Raw genomic sequence first — 25195 nt, 5'->3', positions numbered from 1 at the left:
AGAGCTCTCCCTATGTGTGTGTGCAGGACACTAGGGCTCTCCCTGTGTCTGTGAGCAGGACACTAGGTCTCTCCCTGTGTCTGTGTGCAGGACACTAGGGCTTTACCTGTAGAGGCCTCTGCCCTCACACAGAGTTACAAACAGATAGCTGAGTTAAAGCCATTCTTTTCTCCAGAAACTTCCTTAAAAAAAAAAAAAGATTAGGGTTTTTGCATGTGTTGTTTTGTTTTTATTATCTCCTGGGGTAATTATAAATTTGAAGTGTGATAAACTGATCTTGAAAGAATCTTGTATTTTCCTCTACTATACTATTGAGTAACTGGAAAAAAATATTTACTCTTCAAAATCAGCACAGAATGACATAATTGGTCCTCCCCGCCCCATCAAGGGGAAACTCACTGGCTATCCCAAGTGCAACTTCAGGCTCATCCCCACCGTAACTAAGGCTTAGCAAGGACCTGCTATGTCTCAAGTGATGTTCTAGGTGCCTGAGCCAGGTCCAGGTGTGGCTGTGAGGCATCTCTGGGCAAACTCAGAACCATAAAGTCCTCACAGCAACCCACCTTGGGAAAGCTGAAAACAAGAGTGTGACGTTCGATTCCTTTACAGCGAATTTTTACAATTTACACTGGTACCCGGGAGCGTGGCGGGAATGAACTCCCCCGTGACAAAGGTCAAGATGAAGTAAAAAGTACTCTCCAGTCCAATAAGGAAGTTAAGTCATTAAAATGACAAGGGTGGTACCCGAAGGACGCCAATATCCCATCTTTAAAGAGCTATGAGGCTTTCTGAAATCATCCCAGCCACTACCCAATTACCTGCAGCAATTTCCTCGAGTACATCAAAGATAAATTAATAAAAACAAGGACACTTTAATCACCATAAATCGCTGTTATGTCCAATTTCAACTAAATACACTTCCCAAAAGTAATTGGGATGACTTCTGCAATTCCCCCCAGGAAAAACAGAAGAAGACTGTCCTACCAAGAGAGGAACGCTATACTGGGTCATCACCGGGTCGGGGTGCCATGTGGTATTACCACCCTTTCACACGGTGAGCTTGCAAACAGAGATAACAAGATTTTAACACAGACGTGGCCGCAAGTTCATCCACCTGAGCGATCCTAGCAAGCGCTCTAAAGCAAAGCAAAGCCAGTTTTCTACAGCTACCGCACTGCCCAGGAAGAAAAATAAGGAAAGAGCGACATCCCTGGAGAGCGGCCACTCAACGACCACAAAGAGTGTTCAGTACGAAGCAGCAAGCAGAACGGAAAAGACAACCCCGAGGAGTTACCCCCAGAAGCAGGCTTTACAAACCCCAGTCTCAAACCTCATGAGTTTTCTAACGTAAGCATTACGGTTCGAGAATCCAGGCACACCGCCTAATTTCGGGCCTGCAGAGCAGCAGACGAGGGCGTGAGATCAGGAGGGGGTTTGGCCCTCGTCCTCTGAGCCTGGACCTGGCCTGACTACCTACTGAGGGCCGAGTCCGACCTGGATACGACGCTGGGTAATTCCGAAAGGAAGCTTTCAGGGCTGGACAGGTGTCGCCGGCCAGCGGGGATGACCAACGTGTGCCACCTGCACACGAGCCAGAGAACCCACTGGTTCTCGTGGAAACCATCGCAAGGTGTGGTGGGATCCACCAGCCGGCCACGAGGAGACATCGAGACGCTGCTTCCCGGGACCACGGGCAGGGAGCCGGCGGGGAGGAGCGGTCGCCCCAGACAGCGACAGCCGCAGAGACTCCGACCCGACCCCCGGCTCGCCCTGACCCCGGCCTCCCCCACCCCAGCCCGGCCAGGCCCCGCGCTCACCCACCTCCAGGCGCAGGGACGCCCCGCAGGCGCGCAGGAACTCGCGGATGTTGCTCAGGCACTCGCTCTCGTTCCGCGGCTCCGGGTAGACCTGCAACACACAGCGTCGCTGAGCGGGCCGGACGCCTCATCCGCTCCCTACCTGGGGCTGCACCAATCTCCGCCCCCTGCCCGCACCCGGAAGTGCGCCCGTGCCGGAAGTGACGCCGTCAAACCGCGCCCCCACGGGTGCGGAAATCTGCCGCCGCCGCTACTTTTTCCCTAGCCCTGCTCCGGCCCCCACGCGCGCCCTCCTCCTTTCCCGCCCGACTCCCCCCCACACATACACACACACACCCGCCTCCCGCGCCCTCCAGCCCCTCCAGGCCCGGCTTCCGCCTCAAGCGCGCCCCCCTACTCCCTGGCCCGGCTTCCTCGACCACGCGCGCCACCTCCTGGCCCTGTTCCGGCCCTGCCTCCTCCAGATCCCCGCTCCGGCCCCACTCGCGCCACCTCCTCTCCCCCACGGTGGGCTCCCATCCCTTGCGTGCCGCCTCCCGACCTCGTCCTCAATGTACAGAACTCTGCCTCTGCTGCTCGAGCAGCCCCAAGGAGGTTCGAGAGGACGTCCGCCCTGTCCGACCTAGGCTCCTGGAAGGTGTGCTTTTAATTCTAAAGCCATCGCTTAAAATAACGAGCAACGAATTCTGCAAGTCGGCACGAAAGTGCCATGATTTCTCTTCCTAAGCACAGGCCGTGTGATTTGTGAATGATGAACCAGAATAGCAGGCTAGTGTGGGTATAACAGGCTAGCGTGGGTGAGGCATCGGAGAAGGCTGGTGTTCCTAGCCTGCACCCTGAGCAGTGGCCGGCATCCTGCCACCCTTGCCACATGTGTTACGTTATGCACCCTACCGTGCCTGGCACCAAGGGAAACAGGAGCAGAACCCGTGACTATGACCAATCGAAGGAAGACTCAAATCCATCAAAATGGTTTTTAATTCTTAACGTTTTTAAATCTCAGGATTTAGAAAGTAAGATTTTTTGAAGCGGATTAGAAGAATCAAATGTTGGTGTTTAAATCATCATCCAGAATTTTCGCACTGAAAATACTCAAGATGGTTTTTTTATAAGAAGTCACAACCTCCATCCACTTCTCCCAGGAATACAGTGGTCTCTGCAAAGTGCTTGGGTGTTCAGAAATACCAAGTGATGAGTCCCTCAGCCGAAATGTTCTTAGGAACAAAAGGCCCTCCACATTGTCTTCGTTTGTTTGCTTTCTTTTGCAGGAGACCCATCCATAAAGTCATAACAGATTTATTTGTTAACTTTTACATTTAACCCCAGGAAAACACAGCACATTCTCATCGACAAGTTGCTTTCTGTGCGCATTCCCTGCTCCAAATGAGCAGAGCCATGCTTGCTTGCTTTAATTCTCAAATTGTGAGCAGATGCCATTTTTTCACGTCTAGTGCCATGTTTGTCTGCTTACGTACTTTAGCTGGCAGCTTCACTGTTTTAATGCCTCCAAACATGCTAACGTGCTACCAGAGTCCAGAAGGTCACGGGGATAGTGACGTGTTTTACAGAAGAAGAAAAAGTTAGATTGGGCGTGAGTTACAGTGCTGTTGTCTGTGAGTGAACAATATAGAATGTCCAAACAGAAAGCAGAGATGTGTCGCTGGACCAGGCTATTCCAGAAGGCGCTAAGCCAATATCGAATGTGCCTGATGAAGCTGTGGAGAAGAAGGAAAAGCAGCAAAATGTGGATCCTTGAGATGATGACCAATAAAAATAATTAGATAACATTTTGAGTCTGAAAGTTGTTTCCCCAGGAGAAAACATATCCACCAAAAGCCCCATGTAAGAATGTTCACAGCCGTTTGTTTCTTAAGCAAGGCCACCAAGCAAAGGGCTCTGCGTGAACTCCAGAACAAGAGACCTAACCACTTGCTCTGCCCTGGTCACATCCAGATTCTCCACGATAATAACTTGCAAGCTTTATACCAGGAGCTAATCAGAAATCATCTCGAAACCTCTGGTTTCCAAAGAAATGGCTTTTACGCTCAATATTTGGTTCAAGTGTGTCTGATATGAAAACTGGCCACCAAGTAATGCTGAAACCAGAGTCCAGAACCTCCGCAGCTGTCCAGAGTCTCCTCCACAATTCACCAGCTGCTTCTGGCTGGGGGCAGCCAGCCCCCTCCCCCATAGTCTCAACAAAGTGCCAGCAAAGGCAGCTGCCTCAGACAGACAGTTGGACAGTGTTTGAGGCGTTTGTGAGCAAGCTGTATGAGAAGGGAGTACAGGCAGGTCAGCAGGGCTGTGAGCAGCCAGGGGGCTTGCTGCCTGAGCAACCGAGATCAAAGGAAAAAGTTGCCCATGCTGCCACAGCAACAACCCATTACCCAGCTTTCCCGGTCTAGGGGTTCTCACGGCACAAAGCCCCTACCTGACTCTGATGCCCAGAACACTTGGCCATAAGAACTGCCAGAGGCCTGAAGTTCCTGCGAGGTGCTCAGGACACCAGGACCTAGAGAGTGAATTAAGCTGCCAGAGAAGGAATGTCCCGTTTTCTCCGACATGGAGAGTCACTGAGGCTCTCTAAAGCTCCCAACTGCAGAGCAAAGGTCCCGCTCCGTCAATAATCTTGCACCCAGTGGGGAAGATCACTTCTCTGAGCCCTGTTTCTCTGTGCCTTCCACCACAGGGCAGGACCTGCTGGAGCGCACCTCAGCTCCGCCAGACATCCAGCCCTAATGCCAAGCCGCTGCCATCTCTCAGTAAATAGCCGATGAGCACCTGTGCACCCAATAACTTAACTTAATCGTGTGGGTTGAAGTGAGTGCAGAAACCTTCCTGAGGGAAAGCTGGAGAAAACAGCAGAGGGAAGGAGCTCTTCTTTCACTCAGAGGTGACACGCCCTGCCTCAAGCTCTCTGCTGCAGGCTTCATCAGCCAGCATATGTCTCTCAGGCCCTGCTCTCTGACCGTGAGGGGGCTCAGCCAGCGGAGGTCCTGGCAGGAAATGGACACTGGTGGCACTGGCTCCATGATGTACTGGTGCTAGGTGACAGAGCTGGGAGCATCTCACCCAAGTTCTGCACTTGGTAACATCACATTGGTACCCAGGAATCAACAAACATAACGCAGGGTCCCCACCCCCGAGAGCCTCTTGCTAAGCATTCACACCACATGCCAGATATTTTGAAGGCCAGCTCTGGAGTTTATTTCATGCTCATTCCAAGAACCCTGCTCCCCATTGTCCCTACAGGCCTAGGGGAGTAATGGCCTCTTAGGTACTCACTTCACAAACGAGCTCTTCCAGCCTTATTTGTCTAGTGTTGCCCATTTTCTCCAAAGACCCTAACCTGAAGAGCTTACGGTGGCCGCTGGAAACAGATAACCAGAAAACAAAATCAGTAGACACTATGGTGCTTCTGTAAGATGGGCCACCACACAGCACCTGAGACAGTGCAGTGACTCTGAAGCCTGTGGTGGCAGCACAGGAGGGAGGGGCAGGAGACTGAGTTTAAGGTAAGACTGGGGTACAGAGCAAGGCCTTTCCCCCCAACCCTAGCCATCTTTATATAACCAACAAGAAACAGAGCGTACAGTGTGGACAGCACTCAGTTTTCTGATAGAGTTGTGTGTGAGTGCCCAGGAAAACATGCATTACCTGCAGGCAGTGCCCCCAGCAGTGCCCCCAGGAGTGCAAGGCAGAGCCTTCTTCTGACTGTGCACTTGCATCACTAAATAAACTAGGGAATGGACAATGACAACCCCAACCTGCTACCCTTCCCCTCAGGTCAGCATGCCTTCCCTGTCATAAACTGCCTTCAAGTACAAAGCCACCCCACACAGGGAAGGATTCTTGTGGAGCAGATCTGTCACTCCAGACTGAGAAGGGAACCCTGCATTTACCTCTGGAGTCCGTTTCACACTTTCCAGCTCACTACTCCATCCCTACAGCTTCCCTGTTAGCCCAGCTAGGCTGCATCAGGGTCCCACTCCTCCCATCACTCTCTGCTTTCCCTCCGGTACGGCATGGGTGAACTGCGTGTGAGTAGGGCTCCGGGCAGTCTACAGACCATTCTCCCAATTCCACTGCAAAGCCAGTGAGTGGAAAGCTCCGAGATTTGGTGGCTAACTACCAATAAAGTCCTTCCCAAAAGTATGTGCCATAGCAAGAAAGTTTATTGGGAAAAGTGTGAGCTTTCATAATGTAATTTTTCTTTTGCTTTTTGTTTCAATATATTTCAAATCTCAGTTCCCAGATGGAATGCTACCTCCACCATCAGGAAGACTAAATCTTTTCCAATTGTATAAAACTGGCTAGACTGAAGCAAGTGATAGCAGAGAGAAACACACAGCCTCCCGTCCCACCCTAACTCAGAAAAGACAGAGATGTGACACACTGGGGGATGAACCCATGTGGGGTGGGCTTTGGTGATGTAGCTGTCTTTGAGTCGTTTCTACTCCTGTAAGTAGCCACAATAAACTCCCTGTTCCACCAACTTAAACGTTGGTAGTATCCTTACTCTGGTCTGTCGCGGGCTTCCTATCTTCGACTGTACACGTGGATGTTGTGTCTCCCCAGGAAAAGTTCTGCCACACAATACATGCCCGCACTGGGTCTGGGGCTCCATTTCCTGCAGGTGCATCCAGGCATGGCTGCAGCCTGCGCCACCAAGGGAGCTTTGGTTTCAGCACTCGTCCCTCTATCACTGCGGAAAATCGCTGGCTCCTCGCAGGGTCCCCTGCCAGCTGGCCTCATCACCTGGCCTGGTCCAGCTCCTGTCGCTGGCACTGTATGTGGCTGCCCCTGAGGGCTGCATATCTCAGTGGGCTGAGTTCCAGGTGGGGATCTCCATGTAAACTTCAAGTCTGACATTTCAGAGACGAGAAATAATACAAGACAGCCGGAGAGAGATGTGGATTTAGACAGCAGCAGTGAAGAGCCACAGAGGCAGGCTGGACCAGAGGCAGACACAGACAGAGAGGGAGAGGCGGGCAGGACATCTGCCCACGCCGCCCTAGGCATCTGCTCCCCAGTACCCACTCAGCTCATGGCATCTCTAGGAGGGGACAGCCTGGCTACTCTTTCATCTCCCCCTCAGGCCACATTCTCTGTCACACTGAGATACCTGCAGATGTGGCCTCCGTTAGGCAATTCTGCCTTCAGTCGCCTTGGCTCCACCTCTGAGCCCATGCTGGGAGATTTGCTTCGGTGTTTCTTTCTTCAGATCTGTAATCTCCACTGGTTCCTCATTCTGCAGTCTGGCTTCTCTGCTGAGATGGTCTTTCTCGTCTGTTGTTTCTCAAAGCCAGGCTCCTCATGATGCCTCTCTTGGAATTCCCCAGACATGGCTCTATAGAATCATCTCAGTAGACCAAAACTGACCACAGGATCTTCACAAGGCCCCCGAAAGAATGTCCACGCTGACCACAGCTAAGGCTAAACGGCACCTGATCATCCTCTGCATGACGGTGTTCTCCTGTGGGACGATGGGACAGGCACTGTCTAGTGTCTTTGTTCATGGATTTCCAACAGAGCAGATGGGGTGATCTCCAGAGAGTCTCGGGCTTGGTGGACCTGCAGAACACCAGGGCGGCCCAGAGCAAGGACAACCAGCCTTGTGTCCCTAGAGGTGGAGGACAGATAAGAAGCCTGGCGACACATCACAAACAGGAACTTGTCACAGGGAGCAAAGCTGACTGGTAGACCCTTCGCAGGGTGTGTTCATCTGCCCCCAAAACCCCATTAGGAGAATCTACCTACACAGCTCCTGCTGCTTCTTCAGGGAGCTTCTAGAGGGCCCTGTCTTTCTTGTTCCCTTGTTCCTACAGGCTAAGTGGCCACGTCATAGACCCTGGACAGGCATCCTGAGAGCAGTCTCTTGGAAGAGGCTATACCTCCCATTCTAGAGGACTTTTTCTGATGCACAGGCATAGAAGGACCCCTCTTCTTGGACAAGTTCAAAACCCCTTCTAACCCAACGCACCTTCTGCCTCCATTCCAATGCTGCAGGAGCCACCCAAGCAGACACTGAGACTCCACTGTCTAAACAGAAGACACTGGTGAGGAACCGCCAGGCATAAAGAGACCCACCAGGGTGAGCAGGCTGCCTAGCCACCTGCAAAGGATCCCCAAGGCACATCTAGTCCTGGTGCCGTGTGATCCACTTGGTAGGCTGGCCATCGCTCTCAACAGGGCCCCCAGAGCATCAGCTTTCCCTCTGGCCTTGTTATGGCACAGGTTCCCAGGCCTGGCCCAAGCTTTTGATATCAGGAACTCTGTAAATGAAATCCAAGTCTAAAATTTCATGAGCCCACGTGGTGACGTTTACCCACAAACCACCTGAACCAAAAGCAAAGACAATAGAAACCCCCATCATGACTGAAGAGGATCTAAACCCGGTGCCTTCTAAACTGATTCTGGTGACCCTGCTAGCATTTTAATATGCTGTGCCGCCTCTATCGAGAGGAGAGGGTGAGCCAACCAACCCAGACATTTTCAGCCCCAAACTCAGTAACAAGACATGTCTCCATGTCACTGTGACTCCCCAAAACTCTCCTCGAGGTCTCTCAAAGAAAAGGGGGTGAGGAGGGAAACTCAATGTGTTTGTTTCCCCAGCCATGAAGATGGAGCTGAGTCTGCACTGGTGTTAATGCTTTCAATTGGAAGAATAATCCCTGAGAAAATTGCTTACATTGATTGCATGGAATTCAGCAGTGCTGGTTCGACAAACAACCCTCAGCTCATTTCCCTCCCTGTCTGTCATGATGATATATGACGGGATGTGGGATTCCTTGGTTAATAAAAGAACTGCTTTGGGCCTATAGCAGAGCTATAAGGAAACAGAGCTAGGTGGGGAAAGCTAAACAGGTAGATGGGAGAAAGGAGGCAGAGTCAGAGAGAAGACACATAGCCCCTCCGGAGACAGACACCGAAACTTTGCCGGTAAGCCACTGCCATGTGGTAATAGACAGATTAATGGAGATGGGTTAAATTAATATCTAAGAGTTGACCAATAAGAAGCTAGAGCTAATGGGCCACACAGTTATTTAATTAATACAGTTTCTATGTGATTATTTTGGGAACCAACAAGCAGCCTTCCTCCTACAGTAACGTGCCATGGAAAAAGAGACAATGCTTGAGAATCCATGGGGAGACGAAATGATAATAAATGACCCTCAACTTGAACCTGAACTTGGTGGAAACGCTACACTGGCATCCCTGAAATGCCTGACCACTCCCAGATCTGGACTTCAAAGTATCAGCTACAAGGCACACACTGCAGAGTCACAATGTCATTGCCTAGTAAGTTAAGACCCAATGTTGATGTCCTTATGAGCTGGAGGTGGCAATCCTGAGTGTTCCCAAGATGCAACTGTTGGCACTCAACACAACTCAGCTGGACCTAACCCAGGGATTCTTTCACTGTGAAGAAAAGAACAGACTTTAAATGCTGAGGTTTCAAAGAAACACGTCCTAAATGAGTACAGTTTGCTAAAGCTCTTATGTGAAGAAAAACCATGCTTGAAGGTCCACTCGTACCAAATTCTCAATAAAGTTTATAATGACGGGACCTCCAGTTGGGTCCCCCAAAACTACTGTAAATTCCTGCACCCCACATCCAGCCTTTCCACAGGCATCCAGCTCTTTGAACTCCTGCTCAGTGAGGCCGTCATATTCTGCAACTCCCCCTCCATTCTTCAAGCCCAGCAGGCTCCTCTCTCCCTTTCAGCCCACTATTACCACTATCACCTAAAGTCACCAAGATAAGGGGGAACTTTAACCTGGGTGGCCCTAGCCAGTCCTGCTGACATTGGGTGGTCACAAGTGGGGGATCCTTCTCTCATGGTGATGAGTCTGTAGGTGGCGAACCCCAACATCCCAGCATCACTGGGCTCCATCAACCTTCCTGTCATTCTACCTTCGCCTAAGTGCCTTGCAAGCCACGTCCCTTGTCTCCTGGTCTCCCAGGCATTGTCTAGTCACCATCATCTCCACACTGCCAATTCAATGTCACCTGCCTACAGCTGCAAGCCTTCTCTAAACTGCGATTCTCCAATAATAGCTGGTCACTGTCCCCCAGACCTCCAGCGCTCCACAGACACCTCTACACCATGCTCCATACCATACACGTGACCTCCACGGACCAGCCAGGACTCACACCCAGGCTTCCTCAGAGACAAAACCCTTTCTCCTGCTGAGCTTCCAGAGAACAGGAGGGATGGCAAAGGCCGCTCCCAGCTATCCTGCATCGAACCTGCCACCATCCTCCCTTGGCACCCTCTCTGCCCCACTCCAGCTTCCTCTCCTTGGCAGCCCCCATGCCAGCTCTAACAGCTCTCCCGTGTTTTCAACCCTCTAAGCAAAGTAGCGTTTTCTAAACACCAGTCGTGGCCCAAAGCCTTGAGAACAACTGGCCCACCAGGTCCTCTGCTGTCTTCCTATTCTAGCCCTCTGAGACTTTCGCTTCAGTCCTAAACCATCCATGCACAAGTGTAGGGAACCAGGTCACTACTCCTGCCCCAGGCCAAGCAGAACCTCTATCCAGCCCATGCATCCCCTCCTCCATATAGCCGCCATTTGCCAGGGCTCAACTCAAATATCACTGTGACACTATAGCCTTTCCTAAGCATTCTCGGTCCCATCTGCCAAGGGTCAGTCAGGTCCTGGTGCTGCCCGTATTTGGAAATCTGTCTCCTGCCGTCAGAGCACGTCGCTCCTTCGCAGTTCAGTCAACTCACATCGTTTCTTCGACATTATTCTCCTCCCCGGTTCTCGGAACACAGTAAACACTCAGACAGGGTTTGGTGAGAAACAAACAAACCAATAGAGAGGCTCTCTGCCGTTACTCCCCCTCCCATGAATACATTCAGTACATCAGTCATCCTCAGACTTCAAAATTCCACACATAGACATTCACAGGGAGGCTCAAAAGTAGGAAGTGGCCAGTGTGGTGAGTTCAAGTCCCGCTCCCCTCAGAGAAGCAGGAGACGGAGTGTCCTGTGCAGCTCGCCGAGGCATCCATGGGCAGCGTCAGCGAGGACACGGATCTTCCTTTCTCAGATTGATCAGCAACATTTGCTCTTTTGTTTTCCTTTCTTTTCCCTTTTGCCGTGGCAACTGGTAGTTTTTATTTCAGCCTCAAGTCTTTTTGCCGATACACAGGAACGCAAGCGTTTTCTGGAGATCCTGCTTAGGCCTCATGTTCGTTTGCCGTGCAGTGCCATGTATTCGCTTCTCTACCTGGACAGCTGTGTGCTGTGGGCTGTGTAGAAAGGAAATCCTACCTTCTTACGGCACTTCAGTTTCTTTGCCTCTTAGACATCCAGGGCAAGGCTGAGCAGAGGTGGGGACAGCTGCATCCCAGTCTGGCCCCCAATCTTGAGGAGGTCCCATCTCACTCCCGGGCACACCCATGGCTGTGGATTCCACAGCGGCCACTTCAGCGTGCCAGGTGACGTTTCTTCCTCACCTCAGTCAGTGACAGGATGTCTCGGGGATGGGTGCTACATGGTCCTGATGACTCCCTGCATCGCCTGGGACAATCCTGTGTTTTTCTTTTGTAGTTTGTCAACATAATCGATTATATTGATAGGTTTCCAACTGAGAAACCAACACGATTCTTGAGACTGGTCCCCCTTGGTAAAGAATGGTACCATTTTCTTTCTTTCTTTCTTTTTTTTAAAAGATTTTATTTATTTATTATGTATACAACATTCTGCCTCCATGTATGCCAGAAGAGGGCGCCAGATCTCATTACAGATGTTTGTGAGCCACCATGTGGTTGCTGGGAATTGAATTCAGGTCCTCTGGAAGAACAGTCAATGCTCTTAACCACTGAACCATCTCTCCAGCTAGAATGGTACCATTTTCATGTAATGCTGATAGACTAATTTTTCCTTTAAGTGCACCTAGGTGTTTTGTCTGCATGTATGTGTACTGTGTGCATACTGTGCCTGCAGAGGCTAGAAGAGTACCAGATCTCCTGGGACTTCAGGTAGAACCAGTTATGAGCTACTATGTAGGTACTGGGAATCAAACCTGGGGCCCCCTGGAAGAGCAGTCAATGTTCTTAACCACTGAGCTATCTCTCCAGTTCTCGACAGACTAATTTTTGAAGCTTTACCCCTAAGTTCATGAAGGCCATGGGTTGATGATGTCTCTCCTTACAGTGCCATCATCAAGTTTGTCCTCGGGATAAGGTTGACTGCCCGGAATAACGTGGGAAATATTCCTCATTTCTAAGTTTTAGAAGACATCATGCAGAAGTGGCATTGTTGTCCCCCTGAACACTTAGCAAGTGCTCTTGGGAAATGACCTGGCCTGGGATTTTCTCTAAGGGAGGTGTTTTCCCCTCCAAACCTAATTTCTACACTAGATAAAGGACTACTTAGGTTATTGATTTCCTCTTGAGTTAGCTTTGGAAGTTTGTGCTTCCCAAGGGACATGTCCACGTCCTCTGAGCTGTAGAATTTACTGGCAAGGAAACAGAATCCACTGAGGAGGCTCCCCTCCCGGCAGCTCATTGCTGACATATCCCCCCACCTGTGAACTCTGCTTCTGGCTTTCCTGGTTTTCTGTGGGGCTTTGATATTTCATGGATTCCCATTCTGCTCCTCCTCACTCCTCTGGGGTGAGTCAAGACTTACTCTATCTCTTCAAGCTCCATCTGCTCCATCACAGACACCTGGAGACCCTCCTGTGCTTTCGGTCACACTGCGTCCACCCAAGCATCACCCACAATCAGGAGCCCAGGAGGAAACTCTGCTCCATCCTTGGAGAGCTGACCCAGCATGGCCGAGTCTGTGGAGAGCTGACCCAGAGTGGCCGAGTCCATGGAGAGCTGACCCAGCGTGGCTGTGTCCGTGGACATAACAAAGAGGAGCTCCCACCTTCCTTCCACTTGTCACCTGTTGATGGCACCTGGAAGACACTGATCCATTCTCCTGTCCATGGAACATGCGGTCTCTGTGGCAGAGTCTGGAAGTGTCACTTTGACCACACGCTATGAAGAAAGCCTGTCTTCAAATGAGAGCATGTGCTGTGCAGGAAAATCCTGTGACCAGCACCGGCATTCTTGAGATTAATTATACATCACAGATCTTAAGTAAAGCAAGCTCTTCAACACCGCAGGGAGATGGCTCAGGAAAAATCAGGGCAGCTGGGACTGAGCCTTGCCCTCCTCCTGTGAGCCTGCGGCACAAGCCATAAAACCTGAAACCTCCTTCCCAAGTTCCTCCTTTTCTGTCACGATTATCGTGACACTCTTGCTCAAAGTGACTGGCAAGGTCACTCTTCTGTCAAGTGTCCAAAAAGAAATTGATGTTCTATGAAAATCTGAACTCCTAACCAAAGGGTTTGGTTTTAGTTAGTGTTTTTAAGACAGGGTCTCTTGTAGCTTAGGCTGGCATCAAACGTGCTATGTAGCTGAGGATGACCCTGAATTTCTAACCATCCCACCTCCACATTCCTTGTGCAGGACCACACCCAGTTTTATGTGGTGCTGAGGATGGAGCCCAGAGCTTCAGACACACTAGAGAAACACTAGCAGCTGGGCCACATCCCCAGGCTGCATCATACAGGTAGCCTTGACAGCCTCTATCACACCCAGATGTCTCCTCTGCATGGACCATCTATCTCGCTGGCCCTAGAGGGATGGGGCGACCTCGGTGAGAACTGCTAAGTTCTTTTCCATGTGACTCGTCTTCACAGTAGGTCAGAGACCACAAGAGTGGATGAGCACAGACCTACTGATGCCCGGGCTCGGCGCCAGCACCAGATGTTACCGCCATCCTGCTGGCCACACATCAAGACCAGGTTCAGATGAAGAAGTCAAGTCCGCCTCTGGGCCTAAGTCATCCTGATGTAAACAGTGGTTGCAGAGAGGGCTGGGGAATTAAAGTCGCTTCCTGAGTCAACCACATCCGTCCTTACTTTGTGTCCTGAGAAGCTGTCCTCTCTCTTACACGGAAGCCCCTCCCAGCATAGTCCCGTGGGCACCATTTACTCAAGACTCCAGTGTGAGCAATTTTCCTGAGACTGAAATTCACAATATACCCAACCCTCTGTGATGACCCTTGGTTAACCTGACTGTAAGAAGACAGCTGGGCTGGGTGACATCGGTACCCTTCACATTGGGGCTACACTCTACACCAAAGAATGGAGCAGGTCTACTATGCTGTCCCTGAAGTGTGATCCCGAATGCACAAACGTGTGTGTGGTGGAGGGAGGTCAGCTAGAGGTCATCACTGGCTGTCTTCCTCAATCATTATTTTTTTGTGACAGGGTCTCTTACTGACCTCGGAGCTCGCTGATTCAATTAAGACCCCTCCACAGACCCTCCTGTCTCCAACCTTGACTCAGCCTTGGGACTAGAGACAAGCGCCACCTTGTTTTTACCGTGTTTACTGTATTGCTGCAGGTCTGAACTCAGGTCATTCTGTGAGCACAGCAAGCACGTCGCCCACTGAGCCACTTCTCCAGCCCCTGGATTAATTTAAAGAAGCGCATTTGGGAGGGACTTTGTCCATGCTCTGTGTGGCCATCCCACTGCTCTGGCCTCCGGACCAAAGCGAATGAGCAGCATCGGCCTGGCTGAGAGCAAGAGAACCTCAGGGCAATGGCTGGAAACAGTGTCTCCTAACCGGACCACAGTGAGGGAGGAGAGAGTAAGGCCTGGACAGCAGGAGGCCACAGCAGCCTGGAGGCCTCTCTCTGCAGAACAGTCGGAGCTGCCTGCCTCCCCTCCCATCTGTGACTTTTGGCCTTTAGCCTGCAGGAAACTGGACCAGGGAAGGCTGAGCGGCAGCAGCTCAGCCCTCACACAGCCTGCAGCTGTGCACCCAGCAGATGTACAGGGCCCTGGAGCTGAGCCTTATGCTCTGCCCCAAAATGACAGTGGTCTGTCCAGGGTAAGGGAGGGAGGCAACAACCCCTCCCCCCGCCAAAAAAAAAGAAAGGTTATCAGAGTCTATCCCACATAAGAGTAAAACATTGTTTCTGGCTTTGGGCGGTTCTGGGGTCACACCCTAGCTTCTAGCTTCAGGGTCAGAACAGTGGCTCCTCAGCTCAGTAGGTCTTCTCACTAACCCTGGGGACACCCTGCTGCCCCATAAGGCCACTCCTGCCAGTGAGGGCTGCATAAACTGGGACTCAGAGAAGGTGGGCAGGTGACCCAAAATCACCCAGCAAAGGCCTGCACCATGAAGCCGAGTGTCCCTGACCCTGGAAGACAGATCTCCAGGAAGCAACGAGATCTGGCTTTCATGGCCAAGTTGCATACACAGAGGAAGAGATGAGTGTTCTTCCGGGTACAGTGGCCGACACAGGGCGATCCCCATTTTACATGGAATTCCAGTTTGAAAGCTGAAAACATCATCCATAAAGACACACAGTTCTGCCGGGCCCCGCACAGGAGCCAGTTGTCAGAGGAATAAACTGCCCACTCTCACACTGCTCTAGTACCCGATCTGTCACTCACATCCGTGTGCACGCCACATTTCTTGGTACAGAAACTCTGGAGCCACCAACACAGTGTGCAAGTCCCGGGATCCACAGTGAGGCAAGACAGAGATTGGTTTCTGCCCCGTGGTAGTGTCCACCCACTGATGCCCATGGCAAGGGGAGCCTGGGAGGACTGGCACAGGCTAGCCTTGGAGAAGGTGCCTCCAGAGGATAGCATTCAGACAGGGTACTTCCACAGCCAGGCTAGGGCTGCAAGCATGCAAACTGCAGGAGAAGCCAGTATGCTAGCCACTGCCGCCATAGCCTTCTGTGTGCTTGCGCAGTGTCCTTCCCTTCCCTGACCCCTAGCTGAATGGGGGCTGTACCACATGACCTAATCCTTAGGACATACCCAGACCACTCTCCAGCGTTCCAGTCTGGGTGGCGGTCCCTGAAGGCTGTGACTATTGATCTTCCCTCAGACCCAGGTGAGACTCTCTCATGTCCCCTACATCTGGGTGACCTGGGGAAAGATGCCTGCCACGCCCCAGTGTTCTGTGGGACACAGTGAGCCTCTTGTGAGATGTGCTGAGGAGTAATCAAGACTCTGACTCTGGGCGGGAGCTTTCTTTGCGTGTATTTAAAGCTGGGCTGTAGGGAGGTGCCAGTTATGTCTAATGATCGAAGGAAGGACCCTGCCAGCACAGCACATGCTGGGCTCAGGCTCAGAGCTCTCACGCTGCTACCCTGGGGACACTCGTGACTATGCCTCCTACTCCCCTGTCCCACGCTGGCTGTGTGCACCTGTGTGTGTGTGTATTGTATACACATGAGTGTATATGACCTAGTAAATGTACATACAACACCTTTATGTATAAGCACAAGTGTGTATATTGCTGTGTGCTTGGCTGTGCATGTGTGTGCACATATATGTGTGCATCTATATGAACATACACACATCCAGTGAGCGTGTACACACCTTTATATATATACTGCATGTGTACTGCTGTGTGCACTGAGTGTGCACATGTGTCTACTGCATGCATTTATGTGAGTTTACATGCATGCTAGTCAGCATTCATGCACCTTTATGCATATAAACGTGTAATCTGTATGTTTCTGCATGTACCTGCATGTGGACATCTGCGTGTGTACCTGAGGATGTACACAGGCACATCAGCAAGTGCACACACACCTTTGTGCATGAGTACATGTATGTGTGTGGCTTCATGTTCATCTGCGGGTGGGAGTGCATGTGTGCATGCGTGATGCCAACATAAACCCAGATGTGCATGTGTGCATGCGTGATGCCAACATAAACCCACATGTGCATGTGTGCATGCGTGATGCCAACATAAACCCAGATGTGCATGTGTGCATGCGTGATGCCAACATAAACCCACATGTGCATGTGTGCATGCGTGATGCCAACATAAACCCAGATGTGCATGTGTGCATGCGTGATGCCAACATAAACCCAGATGTGCATGTGTGCATGCGTGATGCCAACATAAACCCAGATGTGCTTTCAGTCTGGCCCTCAGGAATCTCTTCAGGGTTCCTGAATCAAACTAAATTCAGGTGGTTTTTGGTTTTGTTTTGTTCTGTTCTGTGTTGTTTAGTTTTTGGAACAAGCCAACGGGGCAGATCCAGTTCACTCTTCTTAGGCCTGAAACCCAAAACCACTTGCTGCACTTGGCAGGGTCCCAGTGGAGGTAGTACCCTGCAGTCCCATGCTGCTAAAGGAAACAAAACGAACACTCCAGATCCTACTCAGGGTGTGCCTTGTGCTTACCGATGGCCTGGAGAGAGCCTGTCTTCTAGCTTTCTCCAAATGAACTGTCATTCAACTGCTGTGTCTTCCTGAGAGCCACTACACTCACCCTTCCTACACAGCCCACTCTAAGCGACTATGTCATCAATACCGTCACCACTGCCAACACTGAGCACTGATGTGGGAGTCCCCTCTGTATGCTGTGAATATGTTTTATTATCATTGGTTAGTAAAGAAGCTGCTTTGGTCTGTGGCAGGGCAGAATATTGCCAGGTGGGAAAGCTAAACTGAATGCTGGGAGAAAGAAGGTGGAGTCAGGCAGATGCCATGTAGCTGCCCAAGAAGCAAGATGTGAGGTAACAAACCCTGAGCCTCGTGGTAAAATATAATATAATAGAAATGGGTTAACTTAAGATATAAGAACTAGCTAGGAATATGCCTGAGCCACTGGCCAAACAGTGTTGTAATTAATACAGTTTTTGTGTGATCATTCAGGTCAAAGCGTGTGCAGCCAGGTGCCCAGGACCAGAGGAAATGCCACTCTTAACTGGGCACTTCTATCTTCTGCCATGTGCCATAGAGACTCCTTTTCTGTTCCCATCCCAACACCGGCTACCCAACCTGAACCAAACGTGAGGCTTGCGTCTACTGAGAGAGCAGGCCTTTGGAGGGTGCCCCATGGCAGAGAAACATGAGCACAGAACGAGTCATGTGTCAGGGAGGTCAGTCCCGACGGCTCACCTCAAAGGCTGGGTGGACCTCTTCTCCGTCCCACCCGAGATCTGCAGGGTCTTTCTGTCTCACACTGTTCTGGCATTTAGAGTTGGGTTTCCTCTTGTTCTAACTCCCTAAGAACCTGCTATTTACGATGTCAAGCTGGTGCCTATGTAGAGCCTTCGCCCCTACATCCCAGCGTCTTTGGTAGAAGAAGGTTTTCAGCATACTACCAAAGAGAAAGCAAGTGCCAAGCCAGCAACGAACTCTTTGATCTGCAACGGTGTAGTGCCTACGAGATATGCAATGGTGGCACAAAGCGTGGGGGAGTGGTCAGTCAGTGTTTGATTAACTTAAGGCCCACTCCAGCAGATGGAACCCATACCCGACGCTGCTTGGGTGACCAAGAACCTGAGACTACATAGCCCAGGGACCTAGAGTCAAATCAAATAAGACTGGTCCAGAAAAGAGGGGGAAATGTAGTGATGAAATAACTCCTAATGGCATTCTGCCATACTTGTACATCCGTGCCTTACTCAGCCATCACCGGAGAAGTTGCCTTTTCTGGTGGGTGGGGACAAATGTAGAGACCCACAGCCAGACATGCAGAGAGAGACAGACAGACAGACTGACTGACTCAGCCCTAAATGGGATGTCTCCATCCAATCCCTCCCCTGGAGACAAGGGACCCCTGCTGAAGAGGGGGCAGAAAAAGTCTAAGAGCAGAGGGAATAGAGGACACCAAGAAAGCACGACCCTGGAAATCGACACGAGCAAAGCTCGTATGGACGGACAGAGACTGAAGCCACACGCATGGGGCCTGCAGAGGTCTGCATCAGGTCCTCTGTGTACACACTGCATCCCTCCGTTTCATTTGTATGGGATTCCTGCATGTAGGAATGGGTGGCTCTCTGACACATGACTTCTCTCGGGCTCGTTTCCTTCTGTGGGTTTGTCTTCTATCCAACTTCGATGTGTTAGTTTTTATCTTATAATATATTATTTTGTTGTATTTTTTAAAAATAAATGAATAAATGAAAGCCTAGCCACTACGGTACAGGTTAATGACAAACTGTCATTTATTCCTGCTGGGAGAGAGAAGATGAGTTTTTTGGTTTTCTCCAACCAAGTGACACGGGGTGTATCCTCCACTCTGGGGCAGGCCTCGTGTTCGGGAAGAGTGGTCAGCATATAATGGTGTCCACAGTGTCACTGTGGGGGCTTCACTTATTTGCAGCTTGGGAGGGTTTTTTTTTTCTTCCTTTAGGAATGTTGTTTTATTTTATTCTATTGGTTTTGGGAGGGGTTGTTGTAATGGGGTTTTGGTATTTTTTTTTTTGAAAAAACTTAAAGTTGGGCTGGGGAGAGGACCTGGAATGACTTGGGGGGGGGGAGCACAGAATATGATCTAAATGTATTTAAATTTAAAAATTGTTTGAAATAATAAAAAATATAACCCAAAAAAGAAATGCCAGAAGTCAGCTACCACAGTGTCAAGTAGGCAATAAAGTTTTTAATAAGCTGATTTAGCTCAACTGCTGCAGGCTAAACTGTCTTCCACAAAATGTACACATGGGGGTCCCAGCCCCCAGGGCCACAGGATGTGGCTCTGCCTGGTTTTGAGGTCACTTTGGATGTGACTGGGATGCCGTCTACAGTGGATCTGTGCAGAATGGAGGCCACAGTGAGAACGTCATATAGGCTGTGTTTCCAAACTCAGGAAGAAAGGCCTGAACAAGCACATGCAGGAAGTGTGCACCATACCTTGATCGTGAACTTGTGGCCTCCAGACCATGAGACAAATGCATCTCCTAGGGGGGACCTTTGATTCAGTTGCTCACCCCCAACCCCTGGCAGTCCCAGATCTCCCACATAGAATGCCATGTGGACTGCAAGCAGCTTCCCTATCCGATTCTGGGACACACGGAAGGGACAAAGTTCCTGGAGGTTTTCACAGTAACTAACAACTTTGTACCATGTATTCACAAGGCAAATTAAAACGGCATTTGAGCATAGGTTATTCTTGGCAGTTTCCTATCCTCTAACATTGCTGCATCCGAGGGTGCCTCCTTTAACAAAACAACCTAGAGATGTCTGAAGGGGGAATTTGCCAGAGATGGTGCTTCAGGGCTCAGGGACATGATGGCTATGGAAGGTTTGGGATCAGAAGATGGCGGGCACAGGACAGGGGCCCAGCTCAGGGCCTGGCTCTCCCTAGGACAAGCAAAGAGCAAGACCTGCATTCCCAGAGCTGGGGAAACTGCCAATCCCAACTCCCATCTTCTCTGCAGCAGAAAGCCCATGGCCAGCAGCAGAGAGTAGCACCTCTCGATGCCAGTCTGGAGCTCCTGCTTCTCACCTGTAAGGACCAAATACAGAGGCTCCAGGAGAGGGACCCTGACCGCCATTTTCTTTGCCTGAGCTGAAGCCCAAGGAATGTCCCTGCCCTGCTAGCCAACACCATTTTGAAACAGAGCAGGATGTGTTCTTAATAAAAGACACATGGGAAGCCTTCGCTCTGTGCTCCTTCCCAGGCCTGAGCCTCATTTTAACCATGAACTTGCAGAAGGGAAGCCCCATGCTGCTCACAATTCTCCAGTGTCAGCACGTCCACGTGGCAATGTGTCCAGCTCGGAGCCTTTCCGTGCCACACAAATGTTCAGCCCCATTTCCAAGCATTTCCTTTTTAAGGAGAAACGGCCTCACTCTTTCTCTACCCCACTTAGGCGAAAGTTTCTCCACACACGCGCTTTGAGACAAGTGTGATGGCATGCCGGCACTGCCCAATGCCGGCAGACGCAAACTGTGGAGCTCAGTATTTCAGACAGTGGCGGAAGGTCTACTCCCCACACCTACCTTTGACCCAAAGAGCCAGGAACTCTCTGGATGGTGTCATCAGCCTTCACAGTCAGATTAAAACAAACCAGTCCAGGCTCAGAGAGACAAAACAACATCAACCCAAGACATCTGACTTGAGTGTACATTCTTCTGAGTGTAGTTTCAGAATGTTTAGGGCCAATCTGGCGGCCAGAAGCTAAACATCTTATTCATTCCTCCCTTTGTTCTTTCAGAGAAGAAAGGGCCGCCACAGTTTCTTAAGAAAATCTTTGGAGAAGTTAAAGCAGAATATGGTTACTGAAGTTTGCCTATCCATATTAATGCAGCAAACATGTCACATGATATGGGTATTGATGTCCCTGCTGGAATAGCAGAGGAAGCTTTTCAAGGGGTTTTCTTTAAAGCCTATTTTGGAAAACTTAGCGTGTCTCATTGGGACATCTGTCTTTTATATTCTCCGCACCGAGGTCCAGATGACAATCCAGTTCTCTCAGTGCCTTGAAAGTCAGGCCCTGCTCTTCAGTCCGTAGCATCTTAAATCATAACTTTATCGGTCCGCCTCATTTATAAGCATCATTTTTCACACCAGGGAGCCAGCTGTTCGTTCTAAAATGCATGTCGTTTTTCGTAAATAATGTTCAGGAAAATGCCCAAAACCTATGGTATGCCTGCAGAATTCATGTTAACCGTTTTCCGACTAACACTGCAACATGTCAACTTATGAATAAAATTAGAATGCTTGCGCTTTCTGATCATTTAATCAACATTTTGTGAGTAACAAATTGTCCTGCCTGGAGCCCTGTGTACACAAGTGTATGTGTTCATGTGTGAGTGTCTCTCTGTGTGTGCATGTACACGCCATTAAGAAGTGCTACTTCTTCCTAATTACGGGGCAGTTTGATTGCCTCATTTAACACTTTTTAAGTAACTAAGGATCTTAAGGTTTTTTTTGTAAACTGTGTATTGGTCAAAATCTTGAACACAGGACTTTGGTATTTTTTTTAACATATAAGAGCTGACTGCCCTTAGAAGCGCACTCAACCCTTGAAACTGCTCTGTGTGCTTGCGGATGAAAACAAACTTTGGTCACCCCCAGCTGCGGTCAAGGTTCACACTGCAGCGCCGCCGGGGAGCCACCAGCCAGCAGCAGCAAGCAGACTGCTCCGAATCCAGCATGCACTGAAGATGAAAATTCGGAACCATCCCCAAAATGCCGGGGCTTCTAGACCGTGTGTGCGCGCAGTTCTGTGGGCTTGGATGAGTGAGGAGTGTCTCGGTAGGGAAAGCAGTAAGTCATTTCACAGCTCAGCCCTCCCTCCGCATTGATAGCTGCATTCGTTAAACATGCCCAGCCACCGGTCCATTCAACGCCAGGGTGAGACTGCAAAGCCAGCGATGAAAACCTCTCAGACAAAGCCATTGCAGAAAGCTGCGCGGCGCTGAGACGAGGTTTTCTGATCGGTCACGGCGAGGGGCGAAGCCGACCTCTCAACTTCACGTTAGGGTGGAGCAGAACCCCGCAGGCGCCCGCACACTCAACTCTCCTTCCCGTGACCCCGACCCCGCCCCGCGCGTCGAAGCGGCCCCCTCCGCTGCCCCTGCCTTCAGGGCGGGTCCCCTTCCCGGCGCCCCGCACACAATGGCGCCCCGAACTCCCACCGCCGGTCCCCGCGCCCGGCGCCCCGCACACAATGGCGCCCCGAACTCCCGCCGCCGGTCCCCGCGCCCGGCGCGCCGCCGTGTCCGCGCACAAAGGAGGAGGGCGCGCGGGCCCCGAGCCGGCGCGCGCCAGGTGCTCCCGCGCGCCCCGCCGCCCGCCTCCCGCCCGGGCCAGGGACCCACCCGGAGACCGCGCCAGGGCCACTTACTTTCTCTATGGTCCCGGGCAGCAGACGTTCGAGCAGTCGGCACAGGACCACCCCGTCCTTGAGAGAGGCTTGCAAGAAGACCTCGGGGTCCGAAATGGTTTTCTTGGGCGACTCCAGCACACCCAGGGTGATGAGCCACGTAACGGTCTGCTCGGCAGAATTCATCGCTGCGGCGACTCGGGCTGCGCGCACGGAGGGGGCGCCGCGCGCGATCACCTCGGAGCGGCCCGGGCCGCGGCCACCCGCGCCCCCGCCGCCTCCGCGCCCATGGGCGGCCGCGCGCCGGCGATTGGCCCGGCCGGCCCAGCAGGTCCCGCTAGGCTCCGCGGGCTCGCGCGCGCCCTGGCCCGCTGTCAAGTGCCTTTTCATTAGCGGCGCAGGAACCTGCGGGCGCCCGGCACCGCCCCCGCCGCCGCCCCCCGGCCGCGGCCGCCGTCGCCCGATGACATCACCGGAGAAGAAAGACGCGGCGGCCGCCCGCGCGCGCCCCGCGCCAGCCCGGGCGCACGACAGCTGGCGCGCCCCCCGCTCACCTGCGCCGCCCGCGCGCCCCGGGGCTGCGCGCCTTTGTGGGGAGGGCGGCGCGCGATTAGTAAGCGCTTCCCAGAATGCTCTCTCGAGCCTGCCCGCCGACTGCGGGGCGCGGGCGTCCCTTCGCCACCCCGGCAGCCGGCGGTGACGGCACGCACATGCTCGTTAAATCTGGGACCAGCTGGGTCTCACTCTGGCAGAAGCGAGCCTCGGGGACGCGGGCGCGCGGGCGGAGCGGCTGGCTTCAAGGCCACCCGCGAGGGGCGGGGACGGGGTGGGGGTGAGGGGCGCGGGACACCTCAGCAGCCAGAAACCTTGCGTGACTCCGCGTGAAATTGATGGTGACGTGCCCAGCCGTCAAGAGTGCAGCGCAGCCTCGGGTGGGTTTGCGCGAAAAGGGGGGAACAGCGTCCGCCGGAGAGCGTGTTGACCACGCTCAGGCCCGGACCTCGGGCGTCCTCTTCTAGCGCGAAGGACGTGACAGGAGCCTGGGGGTGGGTGGTGCTCACCATCAACCGACTTGGATTTCCACTTACTCCAGCCCCCGGCCCTATGCTTTCCCTGCTGGCTGGCACTCCCCGACAGTTTAAAATAGAGCTTGCAGTGTCCCAGGAGACCTTCCCCTGGACCAGGCATGCACATTCATACTGTAACGGCTCAAGACTAGAGGCCTTGCAACGCTGTCAGAAAACGATTAGAGGTTCTACCCTCTCCCCTATGTTCTCCCAGGAGCTTCCATCACCACCATCGATTGCATTTAATAGCATCTTCTGGCTAAGTGGCTACATTTCTGTTCCAGACACAAACAAAGCATTAGAATAGTGTGAAATCTGTTGAGGGCGAGCTCCCCTGTGATGGCAGCTGCCTTTGAAGGAGCACTAACCAGCCACTGCTGCGATTCTGGTGTCTTTATCACCAACAAACCCAAGCCTCTTTTTTTGCCCGTTTTCCTGGTTCCCTGTGAGAGGCAGCAGCCCAGCCAGTTCCCCATCCTGCTGCCCTGTGTCTGTCCAGAAAGGGGCAATGCAGTGACCACCGACACCCAGGAGTCCACCAACCACGCTGCTCAAGCCAGAAGTAATTGCTTTCCTTAGTGCTGAATTGAAAACGAATGGAGAACACATTCCTTACGATTTTTAAATCCTGTTAGACCAGATCTGGGCTTATCAGTAATACTAAAGATAGTTATGTAGATCAACTATCCTAAGGAATCCAGGCCTAGGCAGACCTAGGAGATTGCAGAAGTGGGGAGCTCTTGGTCAGAAAGGAGACTCACAGGCCATAAACTACACACCCTGTCGTTTTGGCAAAAGCCCCTGGGCTGCTAAAAGCTCACCTTACGGATTGCATTGCGTTCTGTTTAACTTGAGTACGTGTTAACTTCAAACGATCATTTGGAGGAGGTCCTACTAAGAGCGTCGCTCACAACTGAGTGTTTTCTGCTGCTTCACAGAGCACTTCTGGCATCCACAGTGAGCACTTGGTCACATTTCTTTGACATTTTATAAGTCCCTGCTACAAGACTGAGTAGAGGAGATGTCCTTCTCGTGTGGGTGAAGAAACAGCTGGACTGTCAGCATCTGTCACTCCAACCTCAGTCACCTGGAGAGTGGACTGGCCAGCCTCCCTACTCGCCTGAGCCAGTACTCCATAATGGATCTCCCCTTAGACAGGCAGGTGGTTGACTGAGATCAACAGATAATAGATCGTAGTCGCTGGATTGATAAGTGTAGATAATACATACGGCTATCTAGGGATGTACAGGTAGATTAAGACCCTATATTATTATTGAATATTCTGTGGCTCCATTCCTTTGGAGAACACTAACACAGCACATGATACAGTTTGGCCTCTGACTGGTGAAACACATTTTCTTTGGACTGCCTTTGGGCTTCTTTCTGTGTGGCTGCTTTCCAGGGTCCCCTCAGAAATACCTGTGTCAGTTCGGCTTTATAGGGCTTCAATGCAGGCTGGAGATTGGTCACAACAAGTCAAAAGGAGTGGTGAGCTGGTGGTCCCTGGGCATCGATGTAACCCTACTGGGCTTGGGTTCATTTCCTGAGACTGTTGTGGTCTTCAGGAAATGGAGTAACTCCAAACAACAGCAGAAACGTGTTCTTTCACACTTGAGAGGTTTATAAGGTCTGAGGTGGAGTGTCTGCAGTACTGGTCCCTCCTAGAGGCGTGGGAGGATCTGTCCTGCCTCTACTGGG

The 25195-nt window shown here is 51.6% G+C and overlaps 1 protein-coding gene across 6 annotated transcripts in view; it reads right to left on the bottom strand.

Moving 5' to 3' along the window:
• The window catches only part of Arhgef7 (Rho guanine nucleotide exchange factor 7), a 99907-nt gene extending 76923 nt beyond the window's left edge, over positions 1–22984 (bottom strand). The window contains exons 1-2 of one of the 6 annotated variants that reach the window (XM_075986163.1): positions 22452–22984; positions 1822–1908 (exon numbers count right to left, since the gene is read on the bottom strand). In XM_075986163.1, the coding sequence (XP_075842278.1) occupies positions 1822–1908; positions 22452–22820 (456 nt within the window). In that variant the 5' untranslated portion in view covers positions 22821–22984. The remainder of the gene's footprint in view (positions 1–1821; positions 1909–22451) is intronic. The other 5 variants (XM_075986161.1, XM_075986164.1, XM_075986162.1 and 2 more) reach the window with 5 other exon arrangements.
• Positions 22985–25195: the final 2211 nt, after the last annotated feature.

This window comes from Microtus pennsylvanicus, chromosome 9 (assembly GCF_037038515.1).
Source record: "Microtus pennsylvanicus isolate mMicPen1 chromosome 9, mMicPen1.hap1, whole genome shotgun sequence".
Lineage (NCBI taxonomy): Eukaryota > Metazoa > Chordata > Mammalia > Rodentia > Cricetidae > Microtus > Microtus pennsylvanicus.
Note: the sequence above shows the minus strand (reverse complement) of the source record. Positions and strands in the feature narration are given on the sequence as shown.